The sequence below is a fragment of the Pomacea canaliculata genome, linkage group LG3, assembly GCF_003073045.1.
Source record: "Pomacea canaliculata isolate SZHN2017 linkage group LG3, ASM307304v1, whole genome shotgun sequence".
Lineage (NCBI taxonomy): Eukaryota > Metazoa > Mollusca > Gastropoda > Architaenioglossa > Ampullariidae > Pomacea > Pomacea canaliculata.
This window is the reverse complement of record NC_037592.1, coordinates 34935282-34952544: the sequence shown is the minus strand read 5'-3', so window position 1 is coordinate 34952544 and position 17263 is coordinate 34935282. Positions and strand designations below refer to the sequence as shown.

At 42.4% G+C, this 17263-nt stretch overlaps 1 protein-coding gene across 1 annotated transcript in view; it reads left to right on the top strand.

Moving 5' to 3' along the window:
- LOC112558846 (arginine--tRNA ligase, cytoplasmic-like) overlaps positions 1-17263 on the top strand; it is an 84815-nt gene that overhangs the window by 3878 nt on the left and 63674 nt on the right. The window contains 5 exon segments of the mRNA XM_025229554.1: positions 195-324; positions 490-594; positions 1530-1711; positions 1936-2007; positions 2009-2046. Of these exon segments, the coding sequence (XP_025085339.1) occupies positions 195-324; positions 490-594; positions 1530-1711; positions 1936-2007; positions 2009-2046 (527 nt within the window).

Here is a 17263-nt window from a genome sequence, read left to right as displayed (position 1 = left end):
GAGAATGAACAGACATTTGTTAATGTCAGAGTTAAGAACATGTTGTAAGCAATACATTTGTAGAGTTTTTTGGTTGTTGCTGTTGGTCTTTTTTTTCCTGTATGCATCACGCATCATTCATTGTATAAAGCTGTAACTTAATGATTCTTATGTCATGAGCAAACCAGAAAATGATTTTTTGTTGCTGTTGGCAGGAATCAAAGAAGCGCTTTGATGAAGATGAAGAATTCAAAAAAAGGGCCTATGAATGTGTTGTAAAGTTACAGTCATATGAACCTGTGCACTATAAGGCATGGCAGATGATTTACCAAATTTCCATGAATGGTAAGCTTTAAAACTTGTTTACAAATGATAAAAATAACAGCATGTTGATGATTATTTTGAAATGCTGAAGATGCACTGTTTTTAGTCCTATCCTTATTCTCTCGATATTTCGTACCCTGTGTTGTGTGACCCTATGGTTCTGTGATATTTTGTAACTGTTTATAGAGTTTCAGAAGGTGTATGACCGTCTTCAAGTGCACCTAGTAGACCGTGGAGAGTCATTTTACCAGGAGAGGATGAAGGTGCTGATGAAGGAGTTGATAGATAAAGGTAGGTTAATGGTTGGAAAAAGTTGTCTTTCGTTTAAACAAGGAAGCTTGTTGTGCAAGATCTTTGCTTCATTGATGAGAGCATGTGTGGCTTCCACACCAGCCGGACCAGCTGTTTTGAGGCCAGTGACCTTCAAAATGCTGTTTCTCATGTGGAAGATCCTTTTCTGATGTGGAGAGGAGGAATGTGGGTAGGACAACATGCACTGGCATGTTTCCTCTAAAGAAATTGATGGTTCCTCCAAGGTTAGTCCTTGTAACTCAACATGCTCACTATGTGAAGCCTTTAAAATCTTAGACAGGCACTATGAAAACCTTGTTATAAAATATGATTGGGAAATAGAGATACTGGTATGCTCTTGGAAATATCAAGATCTTAGTCCATGCATGGTCTGTTCCAGTGGAACTGTTGAGGTCTCCAGACTTTTTATGAAAACCACTGACTTCTGCTGACCAATTTTCATTCAACTTTTACTTAACTAGAAGCAGCATGTTTAAGGACACGGATCCTATGGATGGTTTTCGTTGTGCATTTTGCCCAGTTGTCACATTTGTATTATCCTAAAACAATAATCTTTAGACATAGAAATGATACATAAAAGTATAATTTTTACCTTTTCTGTCACTGTGAGATGGCTTTTGTTACCTGCTTGGAATAAAACCCCATTTGTCAAAAGTGATTTCTGCCCAACAGACCTCTGTCTATGCACAACTAAAACAGACAGCAAGATTTGGACAATAAATTTGTGTAGTTATACATTTTATTATTTTGATAGAGAAAAAAGCATTTATTGCAGTATCAATGTCAGTTTTCCAAATAACTGTTTTTAAAATTTGGAAGTTTTATATTTTCTTGTTTCTGCTTATTGAAATAGATACCAAGGGATATGGAAAAAATGGATAATTATGATTGTAATCCAAACACTTGTCTTGAAGGTATTGCTGAAAAGGACGAGGAAGGCAGGATAGTTATGTTCGTGCCTGGTTACCAGGTGCCTCTGATCCTGGTCAAATCTGATGGTGGCTACACATATGACACCTCTGACCTTGCTTGCATCAGGCAAAGGCTGCAGGAGGAGAAAGGAGAATGGCTGATATATGTTGTGGACTCTGGACAGGTAGGATATGTTTGTGACTTGATTTACAAATCAGCATGCATATTTTTGCAATAAAACTGGTTAGTAATATTTGCAATCTCGATCATTTAAACAAAAATGACACACTGAAGAAACCTTTTGATTTATTTAAACAGTACTTATAGAGAGCTATGCTGGAGAGTTTATGGCAGTTCAAAGATGAGTCCAAAAAAATATATATGGCTTATTTTTTTTTTTTTTTAAAGAGTACCCATCTAAACACAATTTATGAAGCAGCCCGACATCTAGGCTGGATAGATCCAGCCAAGCATCGAGTAGAAGCATGTTGGCTTCGGAGTTGTGCTTGGAGAAGACAAGTAAGTACTGTTTTTGTTTGGATTTTAGTCTTTTAACGTTTTGCTTTCTCTCCATTCAAGTTTATATAAGAATAAGTGAGTAGTCAGGCATGCATGGGACATCAGTGTTCTGTGCATTATTCATCTACAGTCACGATTGATCTATAGTAATTTCTACTGGTGGGCAGGTAGTTTACACATCATTCAGGGAAAAGATTTTGGATAGGTGATAAGAAATTCCAAGTGACTCAAATAAAGACACAATGATAATGACACACATTGTCAAGCACTTGAAAGCATGAATTAGCTTCATTCATTTAGGGAACCTGTGTCAGTAGGGCAATTGTCTCATGAAGAAGCTAACATCAAGACAGCTTAAGTGGAAATTTCTGGATGAATGTCTTTGGTGCTGTGCTGTTTTGCATGTGATAGCCTTATAGTCTAGAAAAATGAACCCTTGACAACTGAGGAAATCTTAGACTTTAATAAATCAGTCAATCATCTCTATTGTCAGTTGATTTTAAGTGTGTATTTACCTGGTTCTGTTTTTGCTTCACCTTTGTGTAACACTTACATAGTAGTATGGCCCCACTTCCCTTTTCACCTGCCTCTTGGGACAGATTCAGTATCATTGAATGCTGATTGTTAGAATCTCAGCTTTCTGCCCTGATAATCCCGTACAGGCGGGCAAAAGACATTTCTTCAATGTACCGGGTCAGTACGGCTTAGAGGTTAAATTACGCTTTCTGATGGCTATTTACAAAGCAGAAAAAATTTCCCCTGCCACCGGCTTACATGGTGTGTGTGTATGGGGAACTCACCACAAAAGATTAATTGTTGAAATACATAAGTTTTGGGATTTATGTATTTTCTAAATACGTGTCTGTTACTGTCCTGCTCACGCGCAGTGTACGTTAGAATGGGTGTCTGGACAGATAGTAGTGATCATGGTTAACAGCTTTCGATTTGAGAAATAAAGGGAGGCTACTTAGAAGCAATAGTGGTTGTGTCTTTGTTTCGTCCCTTAGTTTAAGCGGCTGGCCGAGGACTTCAATTTTTTTAATTTAGCAAAACATCAGAATGGTCGTATGCTTATTTTGATGCCTTCTATGCAGTCTTTATGTTGTGAAACGTGTGATTAAAGAAATTTATGTTGCGTAGCGATTCCGTGACAGATGTGTCTAATGAAGTCTAGAGATAATTAGATGTTGGAACTCTCGTTTTATAAGTGGTCAATGGCGCGCGTTGACCTTGCTTGTACATAGCGTGTCCAGTCAGTCATTTCCTTCCTTATCGTCTCGGAGGCCAGAAGAAGCAGGTTCGAAAAACTCCACTGTCGCCCGGTCGTGTTTGGTGGATCAGTGAAACAAGGAATGGAGTTCACGTTGACCAAGCTAAGTATCCATGTTGTCCTTATCGACCGGCTCATTGTGGAGTAGCCTACATTTACAAGAATTGTATTGAAGTTGCAAGGTCAAAGGTGGTCTGTAGATGTCATGGTAATGAGCAAGTCGGCTTCTGTGAACAGCAACACAGCATCATCAGAAAATGGAACAGGAAATACGTGTGGTGACCGGTTAGGTGCATGCAGAAGTATATCAGATGTCAACAAACACAATGTATAGTCTCAGGCACAGCGGGGAGAAAAAAGAACGATTTGTTACCATCTAAATACAAAGAATGCTTGTAATCAAGTAGAAGCTGTTGCCTTTCCATGTTTATTTTATTTTTTACTTTTTTTTTTATGTGGGGAAGGGGGATGAATCTGTGTGATCAGCGTAGGCTAAGACTAAACAAATTCATGCTGTGCGTCTTTGACAGTCTCGTCAGGCTCAGGCAGAAAATAAGATTCCATTGCTATGGTAACAGAATATCGCGAGGATGAGTATTTCGACATGCCAAGGTTGGGAAATAAACGTAAAAAAAAAAATAATGCTGCCGTTGTACATTGCAGTTTTGCGCTCTGCGATAAGCTTATGGCCCGATCGATGAACGCCAGCAGTAGGTGCAACAAGTCGTTCCCCCACCATGTTTTTGCTTAAGAAATTGCGCAGATGGGAGATTATGTCAGGGCGGGGGCAGTGGGAGGGTAGGGGGACTGAACATTGCGATATATCGATTGAATCTGAAATGCCTGCTTGTTTACTAATTTGGTGGGTTTTTAAAATTGTCGTTACCCGTTTTAATTTTATTTGTTATTTTTTGTTTCCGTTTGATTTTTGTTGTTGTCGATAGGCAGTTGGGACTTGTTCACTTGTCCACTGTTCGTGGACAGTGTCTGAAATTCATCATGGTCCATCCACCACTCTCTCTCACTGCCCAGAGTGGCTCAAGATCACGTGACGTCATGTTCAGTTTTGGACGGTGCTGGGATGGAGGAATGTGGAAGGGCGGTGTATTGGTGAAGACCTGGGGCGCCATGTGACATGTCGTAGTGTTGCCTAAGTTGCTGGCTCAGCGTAAAACATTTTTTTTTCTGTTCGTCTTATAGGGTGGAGTGAATCTCTGACAGTGAACAAGAACTGTCTGCCTACAGCTGAAGGCAGTATTATGAAGATAAAGACTCCATAAAGCCTGATCTCATCCCTGTATGCCCTTGAGGCTATGTCTATCGACTACAGGTATAAATTTACCCAAGAGGTAGCTGTGCCGGTGTGCACAATGCGCCGCCAGGGGTAGTATTTAGCTAACCTGGTAATATTTTATAAACATTTAGCTGAGCGCTGTGTGTTAATCCAGCTGGGCTAACGGCGTGTTGTGCACCTGGCCTCTGGTCCTAACGTTACGGCCCCTCTCCCTCACTCCCCTTTGCGGCAAGCTCCTACTGCACGGTATGGAGGAAAGGAATCAAAGAATAACAAGATGGATCACATTCTGGAGATCAGTTTTTTCTTTCCACACCCTTCATCTCCAAGCAAAGAACTAAAAACCAGTCCTGATTTTTAAAAACCCTACGCTCACGAAAACAGTATTATAAGTCCATTTTTGAGTGAATGTGTGTGTGCATAGGTGCGCATCGACATGAAGGCAGTCACGTAGGCGGGCGTACATATTTGATGATCCCATCACCATCATTGTTTAATAATTTGAAACCGGAAACAATTTATTCAGCACTTGTACTGCTTTTAGACGCAAGTTTTACAGGTAATGCTAGGTCTGCGATGGAAAATCGAAGAGAACGACACATTTGGAAACCTTTAAGGACGTAAGATATTGTTAAACCAGCCCAGAAGTGCACGCTCTCTGTCTCTGTCTCACACGATTACAAGGTGGCACCAGATCGCTAGAAAAAGTTCTAGTAAGCCGTGTATTTGCCTCCTGCTGTATTGGATGCCGCGGGTGCGGATCCGAGGATGTTTACGCAAGACCAACGGACTTTTGTCTGTTTTTGTAAACATATGTTTTCTTGTGTAACAGCTGTGTGAGTGAGAGAGAGAGAGAGTCCTGCATTGCCACGGGAACAAAATGGCTGTTATTTTTGCATGATTTTTGTTTTGTTGCTTGGATTGATCATCTTAACTATAATGATGAGGTAGTCTTGTAAAGCGCAGGTATCAATCACGGAGATGCTCATTGTTTATGTCTGTTGTATTTTCATTTCAATTTTGTTACCCGAATGGGAGCAGGTCTTGCACCAGTGCTCCAAGTCTCATGTATTGGCTTTTGACTCTGTCAAAAACTAAGGAAAAAAGCGACCATTTTTACACTGTTCATTTGCTGGAGAACATTAATATTTTCTTGGAGAAGGTCACTCGGTGACCATCAGACTGGGGGCCGTGCCGTTTAGATTATTTGGGATGATGTCATTGCGGGGCAGATGGCTTACATTTATCATCGGTGTCGAGTCGTAATACATCAGTGACACCTGTTGTCCCGATCCCAGTGCCTTGGGAAAGATCGGATAGAATTTCGTTTTCACCTAAAATATTAAGGAGATAGAAAAAAAAAAAGACTATGCGATGATGAAAGTTAAATGGCACCGAATAGTTCTTCATTCAGCACAGTGGTTTGTTTATTTTTAATCAGTCCTTCATAAGTCTTTTAATTATAATAATCGCAAGATTTGTACAGCACACTCATACTCGTAAGGAGCATGCTCGTAGCGCTAAAGAACAAAAACGAGAAAAACGACAGCATACAGAACAAACAACAAATGAACGACGAAATGATAAACAACATCACTGATGACAAATAAAGACAAATAATATTAATAGAGTTAACTTATACAGCGCCATATACTGGTCCTATGAGCAGGCTGACGGCGCTTTACAGAAAAAAGACACACAGACACGGACGCACTCAACAAACAGAGAATGCACATTAGATGAAAGTCATGTAGGCAGAAGCTGCTTCCAGCGTGCACAGTTCACTCGAAAAACCGTAATGATATAACGGAAGATGTCTGATGCATGTATGCAAGAGCACGAAAGCAATTGAATAAAAGCCAAAAATGTCGAATTCAGTGGTGTAGCATCTTTCACGGATTAGGATGTGCAAGAGTTACTGATCTACAGCTGAAGTTTATATCTACAAAGTCGTTATTAATCTGTGACAAAAGCAGATTGATATAAAAGTGGAAATAGTTCTTATCCATACATCAAAGCATCGTAGATAAACTAGGATCTTCATGCTCACGAAGTAAGGAGGATAAAGAACATATTGACTGTGACCTTTTCACTGGCGAACAGCACGAAGAAACTGTTATGACGAGACATAGGAGGCAGCAGTGATGGGAAGTAGCTGTGAGGTGGTGTGCTGATGGAAACGGTCAGGTGCAGACAAAGAAAGAATAATCCAGAGGAGACCCACGAATAAGACAAAAAGCGCGAGAGATCAGACCCCTCAAGCCAGTTAGTCGAAGGGACATCAGTCTTGTGTTTTTACTTTGTCTGCTAATGTCCGCAGCCTCTCTGTCCACACTAGGAACGGTTTAACAGCGTTGTCCATCTTTGTTATAAGGTCATTTGTGTCAGGCAGAGGCATTCGGCTTCTTTCTTGCCATCAGGAAATTGTCAGAAAAGCTTTCGGCATTTTGTCCGTACCTGAATATGCCCTGATATCAGTTTGTCTTGAACTGAACACGTATTTTAGAAGCACACTTCCTTATAATCCTGTTGTAAACCCGATGGGATTAATAAAGTAATTTGAATACTGTGTAAAAAATATCTATACTAAACTGATGGACTGAATACTGCAGTGACCATTACAACTCGTTGGAGACAAACTCGAATAATCCCCAAGATGACCAGGCTACGAACAATAACTCTGCAGACCTCCCAGTCCTACGGGAAGAGGTTGAACTGGACATTACGCAGCCTAAAGGGAAGAAAGCTTTCTGGGGTTGACAATGTCCCAACGGAATTGCTGAAGTGTGACGAAAAGATGAAGAAAGCACTACACTGTATCGAAAAATCTGGGAAAACAAGGTGGCCCAGAGAATGAGCGCAAGCAATGGTCATACCCTTCTCAAAGAAAGGCAACAACGAGCAGTGCCAGAACTGTCGAACTATTAAGCCCAATAAGTCATCTAATCAATGCTATGCCAAAGGTAATCCAAAACCGCCTAACCCTCATGGCTGAAGAGCTGACAGCAGACGAACAGGCAGGAGCACAGTTTAACATACTTTTAACAGCCGCTTCCTGATATAAAAACATTTAAAAGCTTGGCAAAGATGTCTGCCTAACTTCATCGACTTCAAGAAGGCATTTGCCGAGGTAAACAGGAAAAATGGCTGACAAACGAGGAGGGGACAGACCGCCCAGTAAGAGATCTACTTAAAAAGCTTTAGATGGCTCGACTGGCCTCAGTGGCGCGCTCTCGCCGTTGCTGCGTCTCATCAGGTCTCCTCGACGACAGGTACAGGCGGGTGGGCCGGCTTGCTTCCTGTCCGGCTGGTGCCAGTTAAGGAAATAATGGTTGTCTCTAGATAGATTTAAACGTGTGTGTGTGTACATCAGAAGTAGCTGATCGATGGAAACCATTTTGAATTCTAACTTCTAAATATTGATCAGCACTTACTTTTTTTTTATCGATCGTGACTTGGACCTTGTATCGTTTTATAACAACGCTGTATTTTCTTTCTTTCCCTGTTTTGATCCCCTCCCATCCTTAAAAAAAAGACTGTTCAGCGAAGCGTGGCACAGCAAGACAGCATGTTTATGATCGAGTATGGGCACGAGGAGTGACGAGCAGTGTTGAAGGAGCGGGGGGATATGGGGTAATGGTTTGAGTTTGAGGAGGAAGGTTTACGATGTCGCCGAGAAAGATGATAGGATGTGATGTGACCGGCAGGTGCGATGATGCACCGTGTCACGCCTGGCTTTTCGCTCGCTGATGCAGTGCGATTGGGCCATGTTCCAACCGACTGCAATTCCTGCATGTCGAGCAGTTCGTTCTTTCGCACCATGCATACATTGTTCTAAGCGGGGTTGAGGGATGAAGCCGGTGGGAGGGGGTTGAAAAGGTGTAGTGGGCGGATGAGGTGAACAGTGACGTGAAAAGCGATCAAAAGTTAGGCTCAATGCAGGGTGGGTGTAAACATGCTTCCCTCTGTGCGCTTGATTGTGCAGTTTGCGGAACGTGTTCTACGAAGTGGTACTATTATTGACTGCCATGCACGTGCCTAGTTCGCAAAGACTCCGAACGCAACGGTCGCTTTTTTTTTTTTTTTTTTTAAATTCTAGGCTTTTTTGTTGTTTTTTACTTTCTGAAAATCCGTTGAAATGCGCATAGTGACGAAAACTTGCCAGCCGCAGTAATCCTTTCATAATCAATTTCTGAAGTCGGATTTCGTGCCTGTTAAAATTTTGGCAACAGAAAAGTCCACAGAAAGGGAGGGAGAGAAAGGGAGTGAGGAATCAGCCGAGCGAACTCGCCGAGAAGGCTTTGTCGCGTGAGATTAGCCGCAGAAAAAGTCCCACTGTGCTTAGCGGAAGCGAGCGCCTTCGATTGCTTTCAAACCTTGCAGCCTCTTTTTTCTCGTTTTTTTGTCGGTGTCTTTCGAAATACGCAGCGCGTGGTGCTCTGGCCAGATTCTGATCGTTGAAAAGTCAGCATTTTCCTGGTGTTAGTTTTCCAGAGTTCACCGAGTTTCGAATGTGTGTGTTGGAGGGGGTGGGGCTAGTGGGGGGTCGTTGGATGGGCATGTTTACGTTGTTCTGGCTGTACTTTGAATGTTAGTGATGCTCGCTTTGATAACACTGTTTCTAGTGCGATACTTGGGAAGGAGGAATGTGCACAGTAAATTTAGAAATTCAGGGTAGAATCATTGGTCGCTCACCGACGGAGGAGAGGCTTTCTGAGAAAGTCGTTAGGCGATTTTGTCATTGTAGATGAAAGCAGATCACAAATTATTATGTACATTACATAACTCGTGATAACGATAAGAAACAACTGTGCAAGTAATTTAGATGTTTGCAGAATGTGCTTACAGTTAAATTTATCATTATCCAGTGTTGTGCTGTGCACATTATTGTTTGTGCTGTACTTGTGTACGACTGACAGCGCAATAGGTTTGTTGACACCAGCATTGCCACAAACACTGAATAATGCATTGCGCTACTCCGTTACGACGCCACAAGGAGATAGGAATTGTTCGGTTGCTTATAATCTTCATGCGTTAAATAACTTACGGCTTGACACAACATATTTACCGCGAGTGTCTCGGAGGCCCGTAAACTTGTCATCAAAAGGCTTTGCATGTCACAATGTGTCTGTAGCACCCTCGGTCAGAAGTAGTTTTAGATCACCATGATCAGATATAAAGGGGTGTGATGCAGAAAAAGCTCCAGATTAATGATCAGGTGAACCGCATGTACTTGATTCGTAAAGGATTACACCATCAGCCGACGCTTTTTGAACTGTCTTCCATTCAGATTTGCTTGAAGTGTAAACACTTGTTTGACGAGTAAAGAGAGACGTGCCTGTGAAAAGAGGACGAGAATTGGCGAATATTAACGAGAATGAGGTTGGAACTTTTTTTTAAATATATATTTTTGTTCGAAGTTGTTTTATATTACCAGATACCTTTGTTATTTTGTAAACAGACATAGGCGTATATATGTATATAAATATACCCTTACAAGTTACAACGATAAAGAAGAGCAAATTCAGCTGAAATTGTGGGAATCAAAATATATTGCTTTTTCTATTGCATTACATTTATTCAATATTTAAGAAGCAGATGTTGGATTAAAATTCTGAACATGGGTGGTCTATAGCTAAAAAATTCGATCGCAGATAAGAATAGATACAGTATGTGGTAATACTGTAGTGTTACCATATGTACTTAACAGGGTTTATGTCTTAGTGTTATGGTTTGGTCTGGTTTTAGTCTAGTGTTATGTCTAGTATTCCATGATGAAATGATACAAAGATCCGATGTTTGATAAACTTGCTGCGAAAACCGCGACATTTTTCAAGACGCCATATTCCCATTTGAAAACAGGACCCGTGTGTGTGTGAGAGAGAGAACGTGGTCTGTTTTGTGTGTCACCACCCTGCTTTGCTCGCCAGTCCTGTTTAACTCCGGAAGACCGGAGCTGGTGTGATAGACAGCAGTCGTTGGACTGGTGATTATGGACAAACCATCGATTTTCCATTGCCTTGTCCACACTGCTGACACCACCGTGTGGTCGTGCATAGGCCGCTCTGTCAGTTCTACTCGTGCTGCCGAGCTTCTTCCTCGCCTCCTGCCCTTTCTTTCATGCGGGCGTGCTGTGCGAAATTTGATGTTTTTTATTTGCCACAGGACCTCGACACTATAATATTATAATAAAAGATGGCGAATAATGCAGACAAAACCACCTGTAAACAAATTTCTGTTACGAAAATAGGAAGAATCTCTGTCTCACTCACGCACTCACACATTTAATGTATGCACTCTTCGTACACAGTCCCTACGGCACATCACGATTTAAGATACTTTATTCTTCCACCTGTAGGGTAAAGAGGAAAGTATGTTATAGAGAGAAAGAGAGAGATCACGATCAGTTATTTTGTCAAAAGGATTCGAATGGCCGAACCAGTCCTTTCGCATTCATCTTCATTTTAATGTGGGCATAAAATACCATTTTTGGTGTTAAGTCTTAAAGACAAACCTAAAATGGTTTGCCTTTTTTTCAGGTATCGGTAGATATAGGCGATATAAACCTAACCTGTAAATTTCAGTCAAAAACCCATCCGTTAATTAATTATCCGCTAGCAAAGTACGCGATTGATACCTGCGATCAACGAGTGCCGCTAACGGTGTACTACGTCACGTTGGTACACCAGTAACAGCCGTCAACACCAATCAGAGCGACAGTTCGGGTTAATCGGACGCTGAAAGTCTGCATTTCTCATGCTAAAGTAGCAGCTTTTCAGAACCACGTGAAGTCCAGACTGTGAAGTGAATAATCGGAACTCTCTCTCTCTGATGTTGACTGCAGGCAGTGTTGTGAATGGTGTACTAGCGTGACGTAGTACACTTTTATCAGTGCTCGTTGATCGCAGGTGCGAATCGTAGTGAATAACTAATTAACGGATGGGACTTGGGGGCTGAAATTTACAGGTAAGTTTTATATCGCCTATACTGATATCTGGGAAAAAAATAACCAAAAAAAAAAAACCCCAAAAAAAAAACAAAAACAAAAACAAACAAACGCAAACCGTTCAGGTTGGTCTTCAAGCTGTAACATTAGTACCGCAGTATAGAGAAATGGGTGCCTGGAGTTTTAACGGCGTTTGTCGGACTGAACTAAGGCATATTGAGACGCATGGAGACAGCCTTCAGATGTTTAGAAAGAGTCATCGCAGATGTGAACTTGTGCTAAGTCAGTCCGGCAACATGACCTGCATGGGTAAGTCAAGGTTACGTTCTCGAACTGCGTAAATCCATTAGGCAAGGCATCGGCTACAAGACATGCCCATCACGCGGAGGAAAGTCTGCTGCTCCGTCTATTGATGTTTCCTTAAAAAAAGACCGTTTGTGCACCCTGTCCTCCCTGACTTTCCCGTACTTGCAGATACTAATAGCTCACCTCGAGGTGGCGCAGTATCAGGTGTCCAGTCCTGTCAGGAAAAGGTTACTTGACTCGTAAATTGTGCGTGGATGGGTGGGTGTGGACGGGTGCATGCATATGTGGGAGGAAAGACATTTCTTGTATCGTCCAAGAATAAACATGTGAGTTTAACCAGTTTAATGCACGCGCATTATCAAGGAAGATTGATACAATTACTGTTTGAGTGATGCTGTTTGCATAATACCTTAAATATAAACACAAGAATTTGTAGAATTACAAGTTTTCGAGCATACTTGTAAATGGAGCGAATCTTTTTTAGTCTATAAAATGGATGCCCTAGCTTTTCGGAGTTCTGATTAAAAAGAGCGTTAAATAGCCGAATGCTTTTGCACGAGCGCAATATTTACTTTCGAGTTCTTCCTGAAATAAAAACAAACATCGGCAAGTTATTAGATAAGAAGCACACACTGCAGTGAGGATGCCTGGAAGATGGATTTTTGATATCGAATCATATGGAATCGATAATGTCACTGTTGCAGGTTTCCTTGTTGCCTGCTCTACACGAAAGCGCACTGACCGTAAGAAATTTATGCGCCTTTGTGCCAGAGAGAACAGCCTTCAGGGAAGCCATTAACAACGCAGCGGTGCTTAAGAGATGTTTCCAAGTGTGAGAATTTGGATTCGGGATTGGGACTAAGGAGGGGAGCAGGTCATAGTTCAGAGGTTTGAGGAGAGAGAGGAAGGTGACGAAGGAGAGGAAGAGGCGTGGCTAAGTTTGTTGGCTCATGTTCCGTCTTTGGGGTGAGGGAAACCCCAGTTTCCGCTCTTTTTTCTCCACAGGTGCAGATAGCAGATCTGACAGAAGGTCAGCCAATCATCAACGAGGACATCGCGACAGAAGCAGGAAGGGTGCATGCTGCAGTTTGTTTTATGTTTTGATAGTGCCATGCGTCGCTTGTCTTGAAGTAATCACGAAGAACTTTGGGTCATAACGGGAGAACTTGACATAATCACGAGATACCTGGCGTCATGGCGGAAAAACGTAGAGGAGATAGTAAGAAGAAACTAAACTTGTTAGCCTGATAGCATGTGCATGAACAGATGGTTAAATGTTTTAACACGTAACCCAAGAAAAGGCCACTGTCAGATATTTAATTCTTTTTTTCCACCGTAAAGGGGAATATTAAAAATATTTCCATCGAAAAAAATGACCACATGACAAGGACTCGTAACTTTTTTTTCACCTTACATATGTGTCGGCAATCTGTCCTCTTCCATCGTTGAGGGCGTGTACATTTCTTCTTGTCTTCTGCGTTTTATCGCTTCTGTCGTCAGTTTTATTTATCGCTTCTCTCGTTTTGGTTGCGTGCTGTGACGGTTAGTTGCAGACAAAACGGCAAGCATAGAAAGGGCCCGGGAACGTCGTACCTATATTTGTTTTCCTAGAATTAAAAACATGTAGTTTGAAATGGGGCACCATTTGCAGTGTTTGCTTGCCGCGAAGAACCAATTGCTCTTGCCTCGCAAGTATCGTTCTAAGCTGGGTGGCAAGAGGTTCGTGATGCTGCATGTTCCGCAAGATCCTCATCCGCCCGCTCTTCGCTTTCGATGCTTACAGACTCGGCCGATGGCCGTCGGCAAAACTGATTTGCTGTCCATTTTTGTCCCTGAGCTGTCGCGCAAACCCATTTTGTATGGAGATACTCTTTCCTCAATCATCTTCTCGACGGTAGTGCAAAGTTTGATTTAGATCAACGTAATCAAATGCGAAGACAAGTCACAGAGACAAATGAAGGAGTGCTTTTGAGCTAAAGGCACGCTAGCCTGTAGCAAGCACCATTTTCAAAGTTTTGTTTTGTTTGTTGTTTCGTTGTATAGTTTGACATCTACTGCCTAGGCGGATTAGTGAGTCTAGCAATATCACCCAAAAGCGAGTATAATTTGGACTTCCTGTCGCAAGAAGAGAAAACTTGGGTTCTGCATTGCGGCATGCCAAATGTAATAATTAATTCTGAAATATATCGTACTTGCACGCAGTTTTTTTCCCTTCCATTTGTACCCCCAGGTGTATATGACAGTCTCACTGATGTCAACAAATTGCATGCAGGGGTGTTTGAAAAGAGCAAGCAACGCGTATATAGATATACTTTTTTTGGCAAACTACGAGCGTCGTTACAACGTCACACCAGATTTACAGTTACAGTCCCTCACCTTTCATATGTTATGCGCAGTCAACCAACGCTTGTGTTTTATACTGGCACTGTCAGAATGTTCGAAAACAGGAAAGACATGGAGCTAGTGCGAGTAGTGTATTAATAAACCTCTCATCGCCACTGTAACAAAGACTAGAGGTCTTGGGTTCAGATCCTGGGTCTCGCACAAACACTTCTCTTGATAGGTTTACTAAGTAAAGGTAAGGTCTTCTTTAGTTGTTTCTTCTTTGTTTTCCCCTCCACCCTTCAGCGTCTCTTTCTCCATCTTCATAAAGCAAACAGAGTCAAAGCTCTTTTCTGCCAGGTATATCAACCAACCTACCCATCAAGAGACAGTGAAATGTCAGTGGACATTAGAAGAAACTACACGAAATACGGTCTTGCTACTAATAGAACAACCAGTGACTTCTGAGCAACCACAGGAAGCTATGTGTGGTGCCGTCTTCGTGGACCTCTCGCCAAGAGGGCATAGCTTCGAGAAGCAGCTGACTTGTGTGGTAGGGGGCGTGGAGAAGGCGGAAGGGATGGACCCAACTGACGGCGCGACACCGTGCGTCAACAAAGGGGGGTAAACATCAGAGACGCTTCCTCATTTCAGCACAGCTTCAACTCCCATCAATCTTAAAGACCCACTCGAGTGCAGAGGTCTCGAGTGACTTGGCTTAGCTCATCACTAGGTATTCTTTTTCAAAGTCTGAGCGGATATCTCATCCTCCTGGCCCTTCGACCAGCATCACTTTCTGTTCACGAGAACAGGCCTTCTATCAGTGACATGCGCAGACAGAGGTAAACCCAGTGGCGTCAGACTGCAGATTGGTTACGCCTCTGTTGTCAAGGCTACAGAGAACATAGTAGCTGGATGCGCGTGCTAACGTGGTACGCGTTCCAGAATGGATTTTTACCTGGTTCAGGTGAGAATGGGGATGTTAGAAGGCTCGTGTCTCGAGAAACGGAAAAAACGTAATCACACCGAGTTTCAAAATTCTCCCGAGTCTGTTCTGCAGATGCTATTACGAAGTCGGCCTTAATGAGTTACTTGTTTCACAGACCAGCCTCGTCCGTGTTGTGACGTTTCACACACACGTTGCTTCAGTCACAGGCTGGCGTGGATCCACCCTGTGCATATTGGTCATCCACTGACATACCGACGACATGCAGTATAACACGCAGTCATGAAGCAGCCTGCGGGAAAAGCCAGAAGCATAGAAAGACATTTTCATTCCATTAATTTCAGGTTGTTGTCATCTCCCCCACATCCTTCTCTATATCTTGCTAGACAGTCTTTGAGTGGCGCAGACACCATGACAACGCGATGACCAGCCTGCCCCACAAGAGGAATGCATCGTCTGATTCTCGTCCGGCGTCTGTTGTCCCACTTCTCGCAGAACAGTGTTTGGGAGTCACTAGGTTTACCGGGTTTAGTACACACGAACTTTAAAACTGAATGTTTTGTTTAACTATCGATGAGAAGAACGAGGTGAGGAAATGACGAAAAAGAAAAAAATAAATAAACATCGAAAGCGAACTTGTTTTTTGTTTTTTTTTTGACTCTTTATGAGTCACAGTGTTTGAGGGAAATCGACCATATTTCAAGGAGTGCGTGCGTGAGAACTAGAGAGATTTTAAGAGATTGGGCGCCATGTCTAGTGTTGCTGGAGGTCAAGACGATTAGGTCGCCTTATTGCATCTGGCGTCGATCGTCCTTCATACACGGCCTGTTCAGTTCAGCCCGTCTCCTGTGCCCGCCCAGGACTGGGTTAATAGGGCAGGCAGGTTAGCGCAATAAGCCACCTCTGCGTTAAAAAATGGCTTGCCTTACTTTTTTTCAGCAGAGGTCGAGCACGCGAAATTGAAGGTTATTTATTTTACTTTTTTAAAGTCTTTTTTTATTTACCTTCCCTCGGGAGACCCGGTGAGGGAAGATGAGCTTATCTGTTTTTGTGTTCCTGTGGGTGCGAACAGTTCTTGACTTCACATTTCGGCGAAATTAGTGTCTTCTTTTTGAAGAAATTAGGGTTATGCCTTGGGAGTTTTTGAGAATGCTTAGGTTTATTTCATTTCCTTACAACGTGCGTTTTTAGTTTAGGATGAGGTGTGCGGTAATGGTAAGTTACGGCTAAATTCGGCGTGGAGCTGCATATTATTACATAGTAATCTCGTACTTTTTGAACTCTCGACTAATTCTCCAGGAATTTCACTTGGTATGGGGTTATAGTTCAGAAAGAGTTATCAACACCATTACTTACACTAGTTGTGTTTAATTACAGCTGTTATGCGAAGGTTTTAGGTATATGTTGTTTTAATGCGGTTTTAGTTGTGACTACATTTCGCATTATGTCATTACTTACATCTTTACCTGTAATTATTTGTAATTATTGAATTAATTTTGTTAGCGAGTGGGAGGTACTGAGCGGATAAGCGAAGTAGCAGCAAAGAGATTACGGCCATAGTAGCCATCCGTACTGCTGGTGAAAATGCGCTCCTAAAGTACCTCTCCCTGTTTTATTCCTTCTTGAGAACAGATTGAAGTGCTAACGAAGCGACCAGAATCACTAAGGAGTCATTTCACCACATGAGGTGACAGTCGTTGAGACGAACGTCGGTAGGCATAAAGAGTTGGCTCGTCCTTGTAACGTAATCAGCACCTACGATAATCACTCAATTTACATTAACCGAGCGTTGAGGTGAAATGAGAGGAACTTCGTTTTTTGGGGGAGGGGACGCAAACCCATCCTGCCTTGAGCGTTATAACCAGTGATTAGAGTCCTACCTATTCTCTGAGCTTCTACACCCGTCTCTCTCTCTCTGTTTGAACGTGTACCGTGATTTTGTTTTCCCTAAACCTCCTTCACCTCCCAGCGAAGGTTGTCAGGTTGTACATTAAAGTGTTGCTGCATGCAGATCGGAAGGGTGGCAAATTTCCACCTGCGGTGACGTCATACATCAAAGACTAGAACAGGAAGTGTGCGAGGTGCTGCAGAGACGGGAGTTCCGGAGCAGAGAGAAAATTGAGAGGAAGAGAG